The sequence below is a fragment of the Triticum urartu genome, chromosome 3A, assembly GCF_056163025.1.
Source record: "Triticum urartu cultivar PI428250 chromosome 3A, HENAU_Tu73, whole genome shotgun sequence".
In the NCBI taxonomy this organism is placed as follows: Eukaryota; Viridiplantae; Streptophyta; class Magnoliopsida; order Poales; family Poaceae; genus Triticum; species Triticum urartu.
This window is the reverse complement of record NC_141875.1, coordinates 55,894,162-55,910,291: the sequence shown is the minus strand read 5'-3', so window position 1 is coordinate 55,910,291 and position 16,130 is coordinate 55,894,162. Positions and strand designations below refer to the sequence as shown.

The 16,130-nt window shown below is 41.2% G+C and overlaps 1 protein-coding gene across 1 annotated transcript; it reads right to left on the bottom strand.

Annotated features, from left to right (window-relative positions):
- Positions 1 to 1,018, bottom strand: LOC147978508 (uncharacterized). Its single transcript, XM_087516619.1, has 4 exons — positions 885 to 1,018; positions 650 to 702; positions 474 to 564; positions 1 to 387 (listed from the first exon to the last, which is right to left on the bottom strand). Exons 1-4 carry the CDS (start codon positions 989 to 991, stop codon positions 318 to 320), a joined length of 321 nt encoding a protein of 106 aa, XP_087372745.1. The 5' UTR covers positions 992 to 1,018; the 3' UTR covers positions 1 to 317.
- Between the last annotated feature and the right edge of the window lie 15,112 nt (positions 1,019 to 16,130).

Here is a 16,130-nt window from a genome sequence, read left to right as displayed (position 1 = left end):
AGTCATTGAGACACACACTCTTCATGGCAGTATGTCCCTGCACTGCAAGTGGGGCCTGCAGAAAAACATGAGAGATCCCCTTGTACAACAGATTGCAGAAAAGACCAATGCATTCTCAAATTATTTGCTCCTTCTGAGCTAAAAAACTCCCTGCGGAGCAAATGGTCGAGCTGGCCGTAGGAAGGAACAAACTAAAACATGCCAAAAAAAGTGCATTGGTAAAAACAAAACAAAAAGAAAATATACGAACAACCAGGACGGGGTTAATGGTTTAGGAGCTGAGAGAGTTGATGCGAGGGACAACCGGAGAAGCATACCTAGCAGAAATTCGCATCTGCTTTTCCAAGATGATGTGCTGCTCGGTGGATGATCATCATCATGCATCCACTGTAAAGGTCCTCGATTTTTATATGCATTCAGTTTCTGCAAGTTCAAAAGGTAGCTCTATATAATCACTAAACAGAAGCACTAACCTGATACTGAATTTATAAAATAAGTGCAGACCCTTTGTTGAGTCCTCTGCAATCTCAATATTCTGGATCCAACTAATGTTCTTGTCTTGCCCTGCAAATATATACATGATTCGATCTATTTTTAGAAATTAGGATTTCTATTTTCTATGCGATCCACATAGAACATGAGGAATCACCTAAGCTTAGCTGCTGTATCAGACCCGGAACATTCACTAATGCAGTTAAATATCTGTACAAATATAAAGAACATGAACTTACAACTTCATGGTTCAGTATATGAACTAAAGGCAAACCATGAACCACGTCCAGCTCCTCGCTCTTGCTACGATTCGTGTTCGACCCACTCCTTGCGTGCACCAACGACCTCATCCATGAGACAAGGGGGGAAAGAGAGGGGGGGTAGAGACAAACCTGAACCGCCTCAATCTTCTTGCTCCTGCTGCTCCGACCAGCAAGTCTCCCTCCACGGCCGACCCCACCCACATTCGCCACTGTACCAACTCCGCTGCTTTCCCCATCAAGGCAGAGCTCCCGTGCGCGTCTTGTTCAGAGGGGCTCTCCGAGGCCTCGAGGTCCTCATCAAGATCTCATCCTCCAAGTACTTCACCCCATACTTTTCGCCTACTGTTCTGTACACCTGAATTAACATTCAGAACACAAGCCATATTAATCAAACCACCGTATGCATACCCAATTAACAGAGGAAATGGAGATTTTTATCAGTAATTCGTTATGCATGGAGAAACAAATCCACACAACCCAGAAATGAACAGCAGAAACAAATCTGCCCAGGTTCTCACAACCCGAATCTACGAACATACACGAACGGAACGGGCTACGGGAGCACGGATCAGGTCGATCCAAACGCCACGCATTGTCTCAGCGTGTGCACCGCATAGAAAACATGCAGGCCTCCGTCAACCATGGGAACGGCCATCGGAATCGAGTGGAACAAACAGAGGAGAATACTCACCGTGCGTCCCGGATGAACATCTACGTGTCCACGCCGGCTACCGCCCGCACCACATCTGGCAGCTGCCTACACCATGCTCGCTCCCGCCACTGCTGCGAGCATCGGCCCCGCGCCCCACTATGAGTCGCCTTGCACTGCCGCCTGCCGCACCCTCTGGTAGGCCCACAACCCGTCGTCGTAATCACCGTCGCCACCACCCAAGGGTTTGACTCCGAAGAGCGTTGCAACATGCCATGTAGCTTGGAAAACATACTAACAAGGGTTAAAATGCAAACAAAACGTACTATCGGTTTACAAGAGCAAGTACTCGGAGTACTTGAAGTATAATCCAGTTAAAGTGTATTGAAACTAAGAAGAACATGCACATGACATCCACGCACCTGATCAATCTTCATGTCAAGCCAATAATCGGTAAACAAAACACAAGGCCAATAGAGAAAATCTGAACCAATGCTCCTACTCCTTGTCCTTCCCGACACAATATCTACTGTTGGTCCAAGAAGTTACTCCTTTAGAATGAGGACCTATTTTTTTTAAAACTGAGTTTTTTCACAAGCAGAAAAAGAAAAAAAAATAGCATGTAAGATAAGAAGAAAATCCACATCTTGGGAAATTAAGTATACATACAACCAAGCTTTTAAATCTAGGCCGATACGACCGATATATAGGCCGATATATCACTTTTGGGGCTCTACCAATATAAACATAACATATCATTTTGTAGATATCATTTTCAAACATATCATCCGATATGGACCGAAATATCGACCGATATGACCGATATCTAGCCCGATATGTCCGCCAATATAGAACGATACATAGATGACAACAATTATTTATCAGAATGCAGTGAAATATAATTATGCATTTACAAATTGATTATGTATTATCAAAGTTGTGCACAATGTTTCATACAAATGCATGTATATCACATTGTTTTTAATCATAAAGCAAGGATTTTGTGAATATTTCCTTAATAGTTTCTTAATCAACAAGTCAATAAACTAGGAATCTAAAAGTGTCATGTTAAAGCATTGGCAGCATACATTTTGTTTTACTAAAAATAAAGTTTTGAACAAGAATAATGAAATAACAAACTAGACATGTTTTCTCCGATATATCTACATATCGTCCGATATATCACCCGATATCCGACATCCGATATGTCGAAGCCAAACCAATATGAACCCGATATCCAATATTTTGAAGCTTGCATACAACATAACTATATTTCTGTGACGACAGTAGTAACTTTGTTGGGAGCTTGAATACAAATATTCATGTTGGTTGTTCCTCAAGCAAATAACAGAAAATGGTTAGAAAAGTTAGGATATGTTCTATTTTCATGTGAGATTTAAAGGTATGATCATTAAAAATACATTGTTATGACCTAATCATGTACTCCCTCCGTTCCTAAATACTTGTCTTTCTAGGCATTTCAACAAGTGACTACATACGAAACAAAATGAGTGAATTTACATTCTAAAATATGTCTACATACATCCGTATGTAGTAGTCATTTGAAATGTCTAGAAAGACAAATATTTAGGAACGGAGGGAGTATGTATTAAAGAAAGAAAACAACCCTGCTTAGTCACCAATCCTAGAACCCTATGATGAAAAATTTGACAAATAACTACAGAAACCAACTATTGTTCATGGAATTTACACCTGACATCACTATTTGGTTTTAGAATTATTTCATGAGGGCAAAGGTAGAGAATCTATGAGAATCTTTTGAGCTACTCTCAACCTTGTAAAATAGACTAATCTAATATTCAGGACTGGATCAATTTCTCTACAGAAAAGATTGAAAACCTCCCCAAATGTAGAATGCTAGGATCTCCCCCATCAACTGCTCCTAAGAGAAGATGCCATTGAGACTCAATACTAATTAAGTAGTTCATACAAATCTAATGCAAACCAAAAACAGATGCATTGCTGACATATACAAGGGACCAATCAGCATGAACATGACTGTTGTAGGCTTTGTTGCCGCTACAAATCTTACTAACATGCACTTCAAAAGCTAAGTTTAGCTTAATGCCCTGATATATGTGCTTAATGCCCTGATAGATGTGCGTGGATGAATGCAACAATCATGTTTCTGGTGGCAAGTTAACATGATAAGAGCTTGAAAATTAGAAGGGGAGTCAGAAAATTTACATATCCTGAATCAGCTCAAGGAGGCAGATTCAAGAACCGGGTTGCGGACGACTCGGCCATGTACCTGATCAGCATGTCTATGATGTAATCCCCTCTAGAGCCACCTGCATGCTGCTAGAACTGAAACATGTTAGAATGGTTGGAAGTACTGACTAATTAGCTTGTAGATGCACTGAGAAGATATTGACGTGTAGATCTGGCGAAAATCTGGATACCTGTCAGGACCAGAACCCAGGCGATACTGAAGCTACACTGAAGACAGGAGACAGGCACAAGGTTCAGTTAATGAACAATTGAGATGATAAGAGAAAGTTCAACGGCTCAGATCCCTTCACTGTTTCACTCAAGTTATTACTGTGTACTGTCCGTTGCAACAGTAGTTTTTCTACCGCGCTAAGCTGGAAATCAAGTATATTAGCCCCTCCTATCGATGGAGGAAGGCAGGTTGTAATTTTCCCCAAATTCTAGTCTAGAGTAGAACCCTAGTTATTGTACTCTCTCAAGACGGAGTATCATACCTCCTGATCTATCAAATTACCCACAAATTACTCTACTTCTTCCTCTGAGATTGATTGAGTGGAGTAGATCCTGCTATTCTGGTCAATTTGATCCTCACAAAGGTATCAGTAGCCAGTCGATTTCTCGGTGACGGTGACGCTGTGGTGGCGAATCGAGCAGTGGAGGACGAGGGGTTGGGCTCTCTCGTAAAATCCCTCCCGTCCCTCCATGTTCGCGGCGGCGGTAGTGAACACTGTGGCGGCGAAAGTGGTGGCGGCGTTCATTCGGGCACAGATCAGCTAGTCCGGGAAGGTTGCTTGGGGATCTTCCTCTCGCGGTAAAATTCCTGTCCTTGAAGCCGATCCGTGGGCCAGTGGCGGCGTGGGGGCGTGAAATAGAAGGTCAGGTTGGGATTCCTGTAAAATCCCTGATCCTCTTACTCATAGCCAAGGAGTTGGGTCCAAATCGGAGCTAATTGGGACGAGATCGCTGGACCGTCTCTCACACCGATCCGATCTGAAGATGGTTGACACACGTGCCAAGGTTTAGATCACAGTGGACAGACTGGAGACTGAAGTATCTGAACTACGGGCTGAGCTCTCTGATTTGAAGGAAATATGCTCGGAAGTGCAGCAGTTAAGATCAGAGATGGTGACCATGCCACGAGTGGAAGCCAAGCTGGCGGATATGAACGCAGAGATTCAGAAAACACTGCAGCTCATACTACAAAACATGTCTCTGGGTAATCAGAAAACTGAAATGGCCACACCCAGCGCCCCACCACCAGTGTGTACCGGCTCTCCACAGATCAATATACCACCAAGGGTCTCTATTCCAGATCAGACAATATTTTCATAGCCACAAACCAACAGAAACCTGAACCAGGAATTTACTAAGCTAGGGTCAGTTCCGATGACATCTGTACCAGGAGTAACATCAGGATTGCCAAATGTTAGTTTGTTTACTGAAAGTACTCGCACATCCATGGAGAAACAACAGGACATTCCTCTCCAAAATCAGTTCAGACTAACTTATTTTTCCCCAATCATTACTCCTCTGTATACTCCACCTCATACTTATAACCCAATAACAGGCCAACATATCAACATTTCTACAAATGGTCCTCCTCAACCACCAGTGTACCAAGCTGCAGGACAATTATATGATGCATAAATAAACCAATATGCTACACAACTGGGAGGTCCTTCTTACTTTACTGAAGCAGTTCTCAAGGGTCCAAGACTGGAAATTCCATTGTTTGAGGGAGAGGACCCTATTGGTTGGTTGATTGCTTGTGAAAAGTTTTTTGACATGTCTGGCACTCCATATGATCAGTGCGTCAACTTAGCTACAGGTCATTTACAAGGTCGAGCATCAAATTGGTTGAAAAATATTTGTGTTCCTTGGCAAATGGTTACTTGGCAACAATTTTGTCAAATGATATCTGATAGATTCTCCGAAGCAAGTGTGCATGAAGCTGTGGAATTATTGAAAAATATACAGCAGACCAATTCTGTAGCAAATTATATTGACAGTTTTGAACGCTGTGTTGCTCTGGTGAAAAGAGATCATCCATCTTTGCAAGAGAATTTCCTGCTTAGTTGTTTCATTGGAGGCCTCAAGGCTGATATTAAACATGATGTGTGTGGACAAAAACCTAATGGCATCATAGAAGCCTACTGGTATGCTAAGGTATATGAGAAAGCTACAGCTGCCAGAAAGATTCGGTCACCAACTAGCTACAAGCCCAGGAATTATACACCTGAATACAAAGCTACTACTCATGCACTACAAGTTCAAGTACCAGCTCAAGAAAAGTACAATGTACCTTTTCCGAAGGATGCCAGAGCTTGTTGGTACTGGAGGGAGCCATGGTCAAGACAACACGAATGCAAAATTGGAAAAACACTGCACATATTGCAAGAAGTGGATGAGAATGAAGACAGTGATAGCACTGAAGATAATATTGTTCCTGATCAGATCTATCACAGCGCCAAATACACCAGACAAAGAGAAAGTACCTGAGAACAATGTATAAAAACCTACATCTCAAGCTATGCACATCTCTGTTAATGCTGCAGAAGGAACTCCTAGCCCAAACACTTTTTCCTTGATAATAGACATATCTGGCAAAAAGGCCACAACATTATTTGACAGTGGGTCATCAGACACTTTCATGAGTTCAGGCTTTGCAGTTAAATGCAATTGTTACCAACAACAAATACAACCCAGAAAAGTCGTAGTTGCTGGTGGGGGCAAGTTAATTGCTACTTCTCAAGTTCCAGAACTAGATTTCAAAACACAAGGTCATACTTTTTCTAGCACATTCAAGGTCCTAGATTTAGCTACATATGACATCATTCTAGGAGCTGATTGGATATACAAATATAGTCCAATTTGTTTGGATCTAGTGGAGAGGCTACTAGTGGTGACCAAGAAAGGACAAGCAATAGTGCTATAGGATCATACTATTCCCAAGAAAAATTATGTAATTTCTGCTGCCAGAATGGAAAAACTGCTGCAGAAAGGAGTAATGGGATACATCTTAAACATCCAACAAGTTCAAACTGACAACAACATCCCTTCTCCTCCCCCAAGAGCACTACAACCTTTGTTACAGCAGTTTGCTGATGTGTTTGAGGAATCAGAAAAGCTTCCTCCCAAGAGGACTTGTGATCACAAAATCGTATTACAGGAAGGAGCTAAACCACCAAACCTGAGACCCTATCGACTGCCACACTACCAGAAGGCTACAATTGAAGAAATCATCAAATAGCTAATAAAAAGGGGAGAAATTCAACAGATTTGCAGTCCTTTCTCTTCACCAGCTATCATGGTCAGGAAAAAAGATGGTGGATGGAGATTGTGTGTGGACTACAGGGAACTAAATGCAATCACAGTGAAAAATAAATTTCCAATGTCAATCATTGAAGACTTATTAAGTGAACTGCATGGAGCAAAGGTATTTTCCAAACTAGACCTCAGGTCTGGGTACCATCAAATTAGAATGGCCACTGAAGATATACCTAAAACAGCCTTCAGAACACACATGGGTCATTACGAGTACATAGTGGTTCCTTTTGGTCTATCTTGTGGTCCAGGAACTTTCCAATGCTTGATGAATCAAGTATGTGAAGAAACTCGGGAACCCATAGAAAAGAAATTCTTATTGGTTTTCTTTGATGGTATATTGGTATTTAGTGAAGCCATGGAAGATTGATACGTCTCCAACGTATCTATAATTTTTGATTGCTCAATTCTATATTATCTACTGTTTTGGACATTATTGGGCTTTATTATCCACTTTTATATTATTTTTGGGACTAACCTACTAACCGGAGGCCCAGCCTAGAATTGTTGTTTTTTTGCCTATTTTAGGGTTTCGAAGAAAAGGAATATCAAACGGAGTCCAAACGGAATGAAACCTTCGGGAACGTGATTTTCTCAACGAACAAGACCCAGGAGACTTGGACCCTATGTCAAGACACAAAAGAGGAGGCCACGAGGTAGGGGGCGCGCCTACCCTCCCCCCCCCCCCCCCCCGGCGCGCCCTCCACCCTCGTGGGCCTCCTGTTGCTCCACCGACGTACTCCTTCCTCCTATATATACCTACGTACCCCCAAACGATCAGAGACAGAGCCAAAACCCTAATTCCACCGCCGTAACTTTCTGTATCCACGAGATCCCATCTTGGGGCCTGTTCCGGAGCTCCGCTGGAGGGGGCATCCATCACAGAGGGCTTCTACATCATCACTATCGGTGTCAAAACCGGTGGATCTCGGGTAGGGGGTCCCGAACTGTGCGTCTAAGGCGGATGGTAACAGGAGGCAGGGGACACGATGTTTACCCAGGTTCGGGCCCTCTTGATGGAGGTAATACCCCACGTCCTGCTTGATTGTTCTTGATGATATGAGTATTACAAGAGTTGATCTACCACGAGATCAGAGAGGATAAACCCTAGAAGCTAGCCTATGATATGATTGTATGTTGTCCCACGGACTAAAACCCTCCGGTTTATATAGACATCGGAGAGGGCTAGGGTTACACAAGGTCGGTTACAAAGGAGGAGATACGCATATCCGTATTGCCTAGCTTTCCATCCACACCAAGTAAAGTCCCATCCGGACACGAGACGAAGTCTTCAATCTTGTATCTTCATAGTCCAACAGTCCGGCCAAAGGATATAGTCCGGCTGTCCGGAGACCCCCTAATCCAGGACTCCCTCAATCACCATAGCCCCTCTGATGAAGTGTGAGTAGTTTACCTCAGACCTACGGGTCCATAGTTATTAGCTAGATGGCCTCTTCTCTCTTTTTGGATCTCAATACAATGTTCTCCCCCTCTCTTGTGGAGATCTATTCGATGTAATCTTGTTTTTGCGGTGTGTTTGTTGAGACCAATGAATTGTGGGTTTATGATCAAGTCTATCTATGAATAATATTTGAATCTTCTCTGAATTTTTTTATGTATGATTGGTTATATTTGCAAGTCTCTTCGAATTATCAGTTTGGTTTGGCCTACTAGATTGATCTTTCTTGCAATAGGAGAAGTGCTTAGCTTTGGGTTCAATCTTGCGGTGTCCTTTCCCAGTGACAGTAGGGGCAGCAAGGCACGTATTGTATTGTTGCCATCGAGGATAACAAGATGGGGTTTTCATCATATTGCATGAGTTTCTCCCTCTACATCATGTCATCTTGCTTAATGTGTTACTCTGTTTTCATTAACTTAATACTCTAGATGCATGCTGGATAGCGTTCGATGAGTGGAGTAATAGTAGTAGATGCAGGCAGGAGTCGGTCTACTTGTCTCGGACGTGATGCCTATATACATCATCATGCCTAGATATTCTCATAATTATGACCAATTCTGTCTATTGCTCAACAGTAATTTGTTCACCCACCGTAGAATACTTATGCTCTTGAGAGAAGCCACTAGTGAAACCTATGGCCCCGGGGTCTATCTTCATCATATTAATCTTCCAATACTTTGTTATTTACTTTGCTTTTATTTTACTTTGCATCTTTATCATAAAAATACCAAAAATATTATCTTATCATATCTATCAGATCTCACTCTCGTAAGTGGCCGTGTAGGGATTGACAACCCCTTATCGCGTTGGTTGCGAGGATTTATTTGTTTTGTGCAGGTACGAGGGACTCGCGCGTAGCCTCCTACTGGATTGATACCTTGGTTCTCAAAAACTGAGGGAAATACTTGCGCTACTCTGCTGCATCATCCCTTCCTCTTCGGGGAAAAACCAACGCAGTGCTCAAGAGGTAGCAAGAAGGATTTCTGGCGCCATTGCCGGGGAGTCTACGCAAAAGTCAATATACCAAGTACCCATCACAATCCCTATCTCTTGCATTACATTATTTTCCATTTGCCTCTCGTTCTCCTCTCCCCCACTTCACCTTTCCCGTTTTATCCTCCCTCTCTTTCTCTAGTTGCCTCTTTTTGCCCGCTTGCTTTTTGTTTGCTTGTCGTTATGGCTAGTCCCTTATCTTCTTCGTTGTCTCCCGAGAATGAAATTCTAAATTTTAAGCAAAGGGAGGGAGAAAATCTAAAGACGCTTGGTATAGAATTTGCAATGCTCAAAATAGATCTACTAGGAAGCAATCTACTTCCGTTCTTCTTTGCAATTTTTATGTAGGCGTTGCTCTTTGGTACAGATATGTCCTTGATACCATTACCAGAGGGAATTTCTTGGGTAGCCACACTTTTGATTCTTATAACGCTATGATAGATTTATTTGGCTCACCACCTCTTTTGGTTAATGGAACTGTATTAACTTTGGAGCATGTAATGCAAAGGCTCGAAATTATTGAAAATAAGGTTGCTACCGTAGAGTCAATTGAAAATTTGGATAAAAAGATCCACAACCGAATCTCTCAGTATGGATCTAAAGTAGGAGTCACTTTGAAAAATATTAAAGAGAAGGAACCTATAGTTAATGAGAAAATAAATCATGATTCCACTAGAATCGATAAACTTGAGGGTATCATCACCAACTTGGGAACCGCTTTTTCTTCCGTAAAGAATACTCCAAGTCCTCCTACTAAAATTGCCAAGCTTATGTATGTTCCTAAAAATAAGGGTGAATCCTCTAGTAAGGAAACTGCGGATCTCAAATCTGTAAGTATTTATCCCAATCTTTTTGCTATCATTAAGGAACCATTTGTTACAAATGATTTTTTCGATCTTGTGCCTAAAAGTTTGATAATCAATAAAAATAAAGGAATTCCTAAAGATGGTAGGTGCCTCATTGAAGAACTTCCTACCAAATATGGCAATACCTAGATCTATCTTTGCTTTTTATGCCTAGCTAGGGCCGTTAAACGATAGCGCTTGTTGGGAGGCAACCCAATTTTATTTTTATTCCTTGCTTTTTGATCCTGTTTAGTAAAGATAATTTATCTAGCCTCTGTTTAGGTTGTGTTTTTGTGTTTAATTAGTGTTTGTGCCAAGTAGAACCGTTGGGAAGACTTGGGAAAAGTCTTGTTAATCTTGCTGTAAAAGACAGAAACTTTAGCGCTCACGAGAACTGTTTCCATTTTTATTTGGAAAGTGATATTTAGTTAATTCTTTTTGAAGATGATTAATAGATAAATTCATCACGTCCAGAAATTTATTTTAGAATTTTTGGGGTTCCAGATCTTGCACTAGCTACAGATTACTACAGACTGTTCTGTTTTTGATAGATTCTGTTTTTCGTGTGTTGTTTGCTTATTTTGATGAATCTATGGCTAGTAAAATAGTTTATAAACCATAGAGAAGTTGGAATACAGTAGGTTTAACACCAATATAAATAAAGAATGAGTTCATTACAGTACCTTGAAGTGGTCTTTTGTTTTCTTTCGCTAACGGAGCTCACGAGATTTTCTACTTTAAGTTTTGTGTTGTGAAGTTTTCAAGTTTTGGGTAAAGATTTGATGGATTATGGAACAAGGAGTGGCAAGAGCCTAAGATTGGGGATGCTCATGGCACCCCCAAGATAATCTAAGGACACCTAAAATCCAAAGCTTGGGGATGCCCCGGAAGGCATCCCCTCTTTTCGTCTACTTCTATCGGTAACTTTACTTGTAGCTATATTTTTATTCACCACATGATATGTGTTTTGCTTGGAGCGTCTTGTATTATTTGAGTCTTTATTTGTTAGTTTACCACAATAATCCTTTCTGTACACACCTTTTGAGAGATCCATACATGATTTGGAATTTGTTAGAATACTCTATGTGCTTCGCTTATATCTTTTGAGTTATATAGTTTTGCTCTAGTACTTCACTTATATCTTTTAGAGCACGGTGGTGGATTTGTTTTATAGAAACTATTGATCTCTCATGATTCCCTTAGATTATTTTGAGAGTCTTAAATAGCATGGTAATTTTCTTAAATAATCCTAATATGCTAGGTGTTCAAGATTAATAAAAAATATTTCTTATGAGTGTTTTGAATACTAAGAGATGTTTGATGCTTCATGATTGTTTTGAGATATGGAGGTAATAATATCAAAGTTGTGCTAGTTGAGTAGTTGTGAATTTGAGAAGTGCTTGTGCTGAAGTTTGCAAGTCCCGTAGCATGCACGTACGGTAAATGTTATGTAACAAATTTGAAACATGAGGTGTTTTTTGAATGTCTTCCTTATGAGTGGCGCTCGGGGACGAGCGATGGTCTTTTCCTACCAATCTATCCCCCTAGGAGCATGCGCGTAGTGCCGAGGTTTTTGATGACTTGTAGATTTTTGCAATAAGTATGTGAGTTCTTTATGACTAATGTTGAGTCCATGGATTATACGCACTATCACCCTTCCATCATTACTAGCCTCTTCGGTACTGTGCATTGCCCTTTCTCACATTGAGAGTTGGTGCAAACTTCGCCGGTGCGTCCAAACCCCGTGATATCATACGCTCTTTCACACATAAATCTCCTTATATCTTCCTCAAAATAGCCACCATACCTACCTATTATGGCATTTCCATAGCCATTCCGAGATATATTGCCATGCAACTTTCCACCATTCCGTTTATCATGACACATTCATCATTGTCATATTGCTTAGCATGATCATGTAGTTGACATAGTATTTGTGGCAAAGCCACCATTCATAATTCCTTCATACATGTCACTCTTGATTCATTGCATATCCTGGTACACCGCCGGAGGCATTCATATAGAGTCATCTTTTGTTCTACCATCGAGTTGTAATCATTGAGTTGTAAATAAATACAAGTGTGATGATCATAATTTTCTAGAGCATTGTCCCAAGTGAGGAAATATAAAAAGGCCATAAAAAGGAGAAAGGCCTAAATAAAAAAAGAAATGAGAGAAAAAGAGAGAAGGGACAATGTTACTATCCTTTGCCACACTTGTGCTTCAAAGTAGCACCATGATCTTCATGATAGAGAGTCTTTTGTTTTGTCACTTTCATACACTAGTGGGAAATTTTCATTATAGAACTTGGCTTATATATTCCAACAATGGGCCTCCTCAAGTGCCCTAGGTCTTCGTGAGCAAGCAAGTTGGATGCACACCCACTTAGTTTCTTTTATTGAGATTTCATACATTTATAGCTCTAGTGCATCCGTTGCATGGCAATCCCTACTCCTTGCATTAACATCAATTGATGGGCATCTCCATAGCCCGTTGATTAGCCTCGTTGATGTGAGACTATCTCCTTTTTTCTCCACATAACCCCCGTCATCATATTCTATTCCACCCATAGTGTTATGTCCATGGCTCGCGCTCATATATTGCGTGAAAGTTTATAGGTTTGAGATTGCTAAGGTATGAAACAATTGCTTGGCTTGTCATCGGGGTTGTGCATGATGAGAGAATTCTTGTGTGACGAAAATGGAGCATGACTAAACTATATGATTTTGTAGGGATGAACTTTCTTTGGCCATGTTATTTTGAGAAGGCATAATTGCTTAGTTAGTATGCTCGAAGTATTATTATTTTTATGTCAATATGAACTTTTGTCTTGAATCTTTCGGATCTGAATATTCATACCACAATTAAGAAGAATTACATTAAAATTATGCCACGTAGCACTCTGCATCAAAAATTCTGTTTTTATCATTTACCTACTCGAGGATGGGCAGGAATTAAGCTTGGGGATGCTTGATACGTCTCCAGCGTATCTATAATTTTTTATTGCTCCATGCTATATTATCTACTGTTTTGGACATTATTGGGCTTTATTATCCACTTTTATATTATTTTTGGGACTAACCTACTAACTGGAGGCCCAGCCCAGAATTGTTGTTTTTTGCCTATTTTAGGGTTTCGAAGAAAAGGAATATCAAACGGAGTCCAAACGGAATGAAACCTTCGGGAACGTGATTTTCTCAACGAAGAAGACCCAGGAGACTTGGACCCTACGTCAAGACACAAAAGAGGAGGCCACGAGGTAGGGGGCGCGCCTACCCCCCCCCCCTCAGGCGCGTCCTCCACCCTCGTGGGCCCCCTGTTGCTCCACCGACGTACTCCTTCCTCCTATATATACCTACGTACCCCCAAACGATCAGAGACGGAGCCAAAACCCTAATTCCACCGCCGTAACTTTCTGTATCCACGAGATCCCATCTTGGGGCCTGTTCCGGAGCTCCGCTGGAGGGGGCATCGATCACGGAGGGCTTCTACATCATCACCATAGCCCCTCCGATGAAGTGTGAGTAGTTTACCTCAGACCTACGGGTCCATAGTTATTAGCTAGATGGCTTCTTCTCTATTTTTGGATCTCAATACAATGTTCTCCCCCTCTCTTGTGGAGATCTATTCGATGTAATCTTCTTTTCGCGGTGTGTTTGTTGAGACTGATGAATTGTGGGTTTATGATCAAGTCTATCTATGAACAATATTTGAATCTTCTCTGAATTATTTTATGTATGATTGGTTATTTTTGCAAGTCTCTCCGAATTATCAGTTTGGTTTGGCCTACTAGATTGATCTTTCTTGCAATGGGAGAAGTGCTTAGCTTTGGGTTCAATCTTGCGGTGTCCTTTCCCAGTGACAGTAGGGGCAGCAAGGCACGTATTGTATTGTTGCCATCGAGGATAACAAGATGGGGTTTTCATCATATTGCATGAGTTTCTCCCTCTACATCATGTCATCTTGCTTAATGCGTTACTCTGTTTTCATTAACTTAATACTCTAGATGCATGCTGGATAGCGTTCGATGAGTGGAGTAATAGTAGTAGATGCAGGCAGGAGTCGGTCTACTTGTCTCGGACGTGATGCCTATATACATGATCATGCCTAGATATTCTCATAATTATGCTCAATTCTGTCAATTGCTCAACAGTAATTTGTTCACCCACCGTAGAATACTTAGGCTCTTGAGAGAAGCCACTAGTGAAACCTATGGCCCCCGGGTCTATCTTCATCATATTAATCTTCCAATACTTTGTTATTTACTTTGCATTTATTTTACTTTGCATCTTTATCATAGAAATACCAAAAATATTATCTTATCATATCTATCAGATCTCACTCTCGTAAGTGGCCGTGTAGGGATTGACAACCCCTTATCGCGTTGGTTGCGAGGATTTATTTGTTTTGTGCAGGTACGAGGGACTCGCGCGTAGCCTCCTACTGGATTGATACCTTGGTTCTCAAAAACTAAGGGAAATACTTACGCTACTCTGCTGCATCATCCCTTCCTCTTCGGGGAAAAACCAACGCAGTGCTCAGGAGGTAGCAAAGATCACATAAGACATCTTCAGAGAACATTGGAAATGCTTAGGAAACATGAATTAAATGTGAAGATATCCAAATGTAATTTTGCTACAAGTCAGGTCTCTTATTTGGGTCACGTCATTTCGGAACAAGGAGTGGCAACTGATCCTGAAAAGATCCAAGCAGTATTGGACTGGAAAGAACCTGAGAATGTGACCAAACTAAGAGGATTCTTAGGATTAACTGGATACTACAGGATATTTGTGAAAGATTATGAAAGAATATGTAGACCACTACATGATATGCTCGAAAAAGATGCATTTCAGTGGGGCCCTCCACAAAGCCAAGCTTTCCAAACGCTGAAACATGCCATGACTAGTTTTCCTATTCTAGCACTGCCTGATTTTTCTCTCCCTTTTACAATTGAATCTGATGCATGTGCCACGGGGATTGGGGTTGTTCTCATGCAACAAGGAAACCACTTGCACATCTCAGCAAGAGCTTGGGTCCAAAATCAGCAGCTCAGTCCATTTATGAAAAAGAGGCAATGGCAATACTAGAGGCACTTAAGAAGTGGAGACATTATATATGGGGAAATGCTTTGGTCATAAAAACAGATCAACACTCTCTCAAATATATGACCACACAGAGGTTGGCAGAAGGCATCCAGCACAAACTCCTGCTTAAACTGTTGGAGTATGACTACACTATTGAGTAGAAGAAAGGAAAAGAAAATGTGGTAGCTAATGCCTTATCCAGGAAATATGCAAGCAATGCAATGCAGTGCAACAATGTAACCTTGGTCATTCCTACATGGACTGAAGATGTGAAAGCCAGTTATGTGGGAGATCCAGACAGTTCCAAGCTCTTAAAGAAAATAGCTGCTGGCACTACTCCCCAACCAAAATTCTCTCTCCACAATGGACTGATTAAGTACAGGAACATAATTTATGTGGGAGCCAATACAAACTTTAGACAAGAACTTATGCAATCATTACATTCTTCTTCAATGGGAGGACACTCAGGCATTAAGGCTTCTTATTACAGAATCAAGAAAGTTTTTTATTGGCCCAACTTAAAAAAGTGCATAGAGGAGTTTATCAAGCAGTGCCTTGTGTGTCAACTCACAAAAATAGAGCACATACACCCTCCAGGACTGCTACAGCCATTACCTGTCCCTGACATGGCCTGGGCTCACATCACAATGGACTTCATTACTGCTTTGCCCAATTCTCAAGGAAAAGAAGTCATTCTAGTGGTGGTAGACAGGTTGACCAAATATTTCATTTCATTCCTCTGACACATCCTTATACAGTACAGACTGTATTTGAAGCTCTAATGGATAG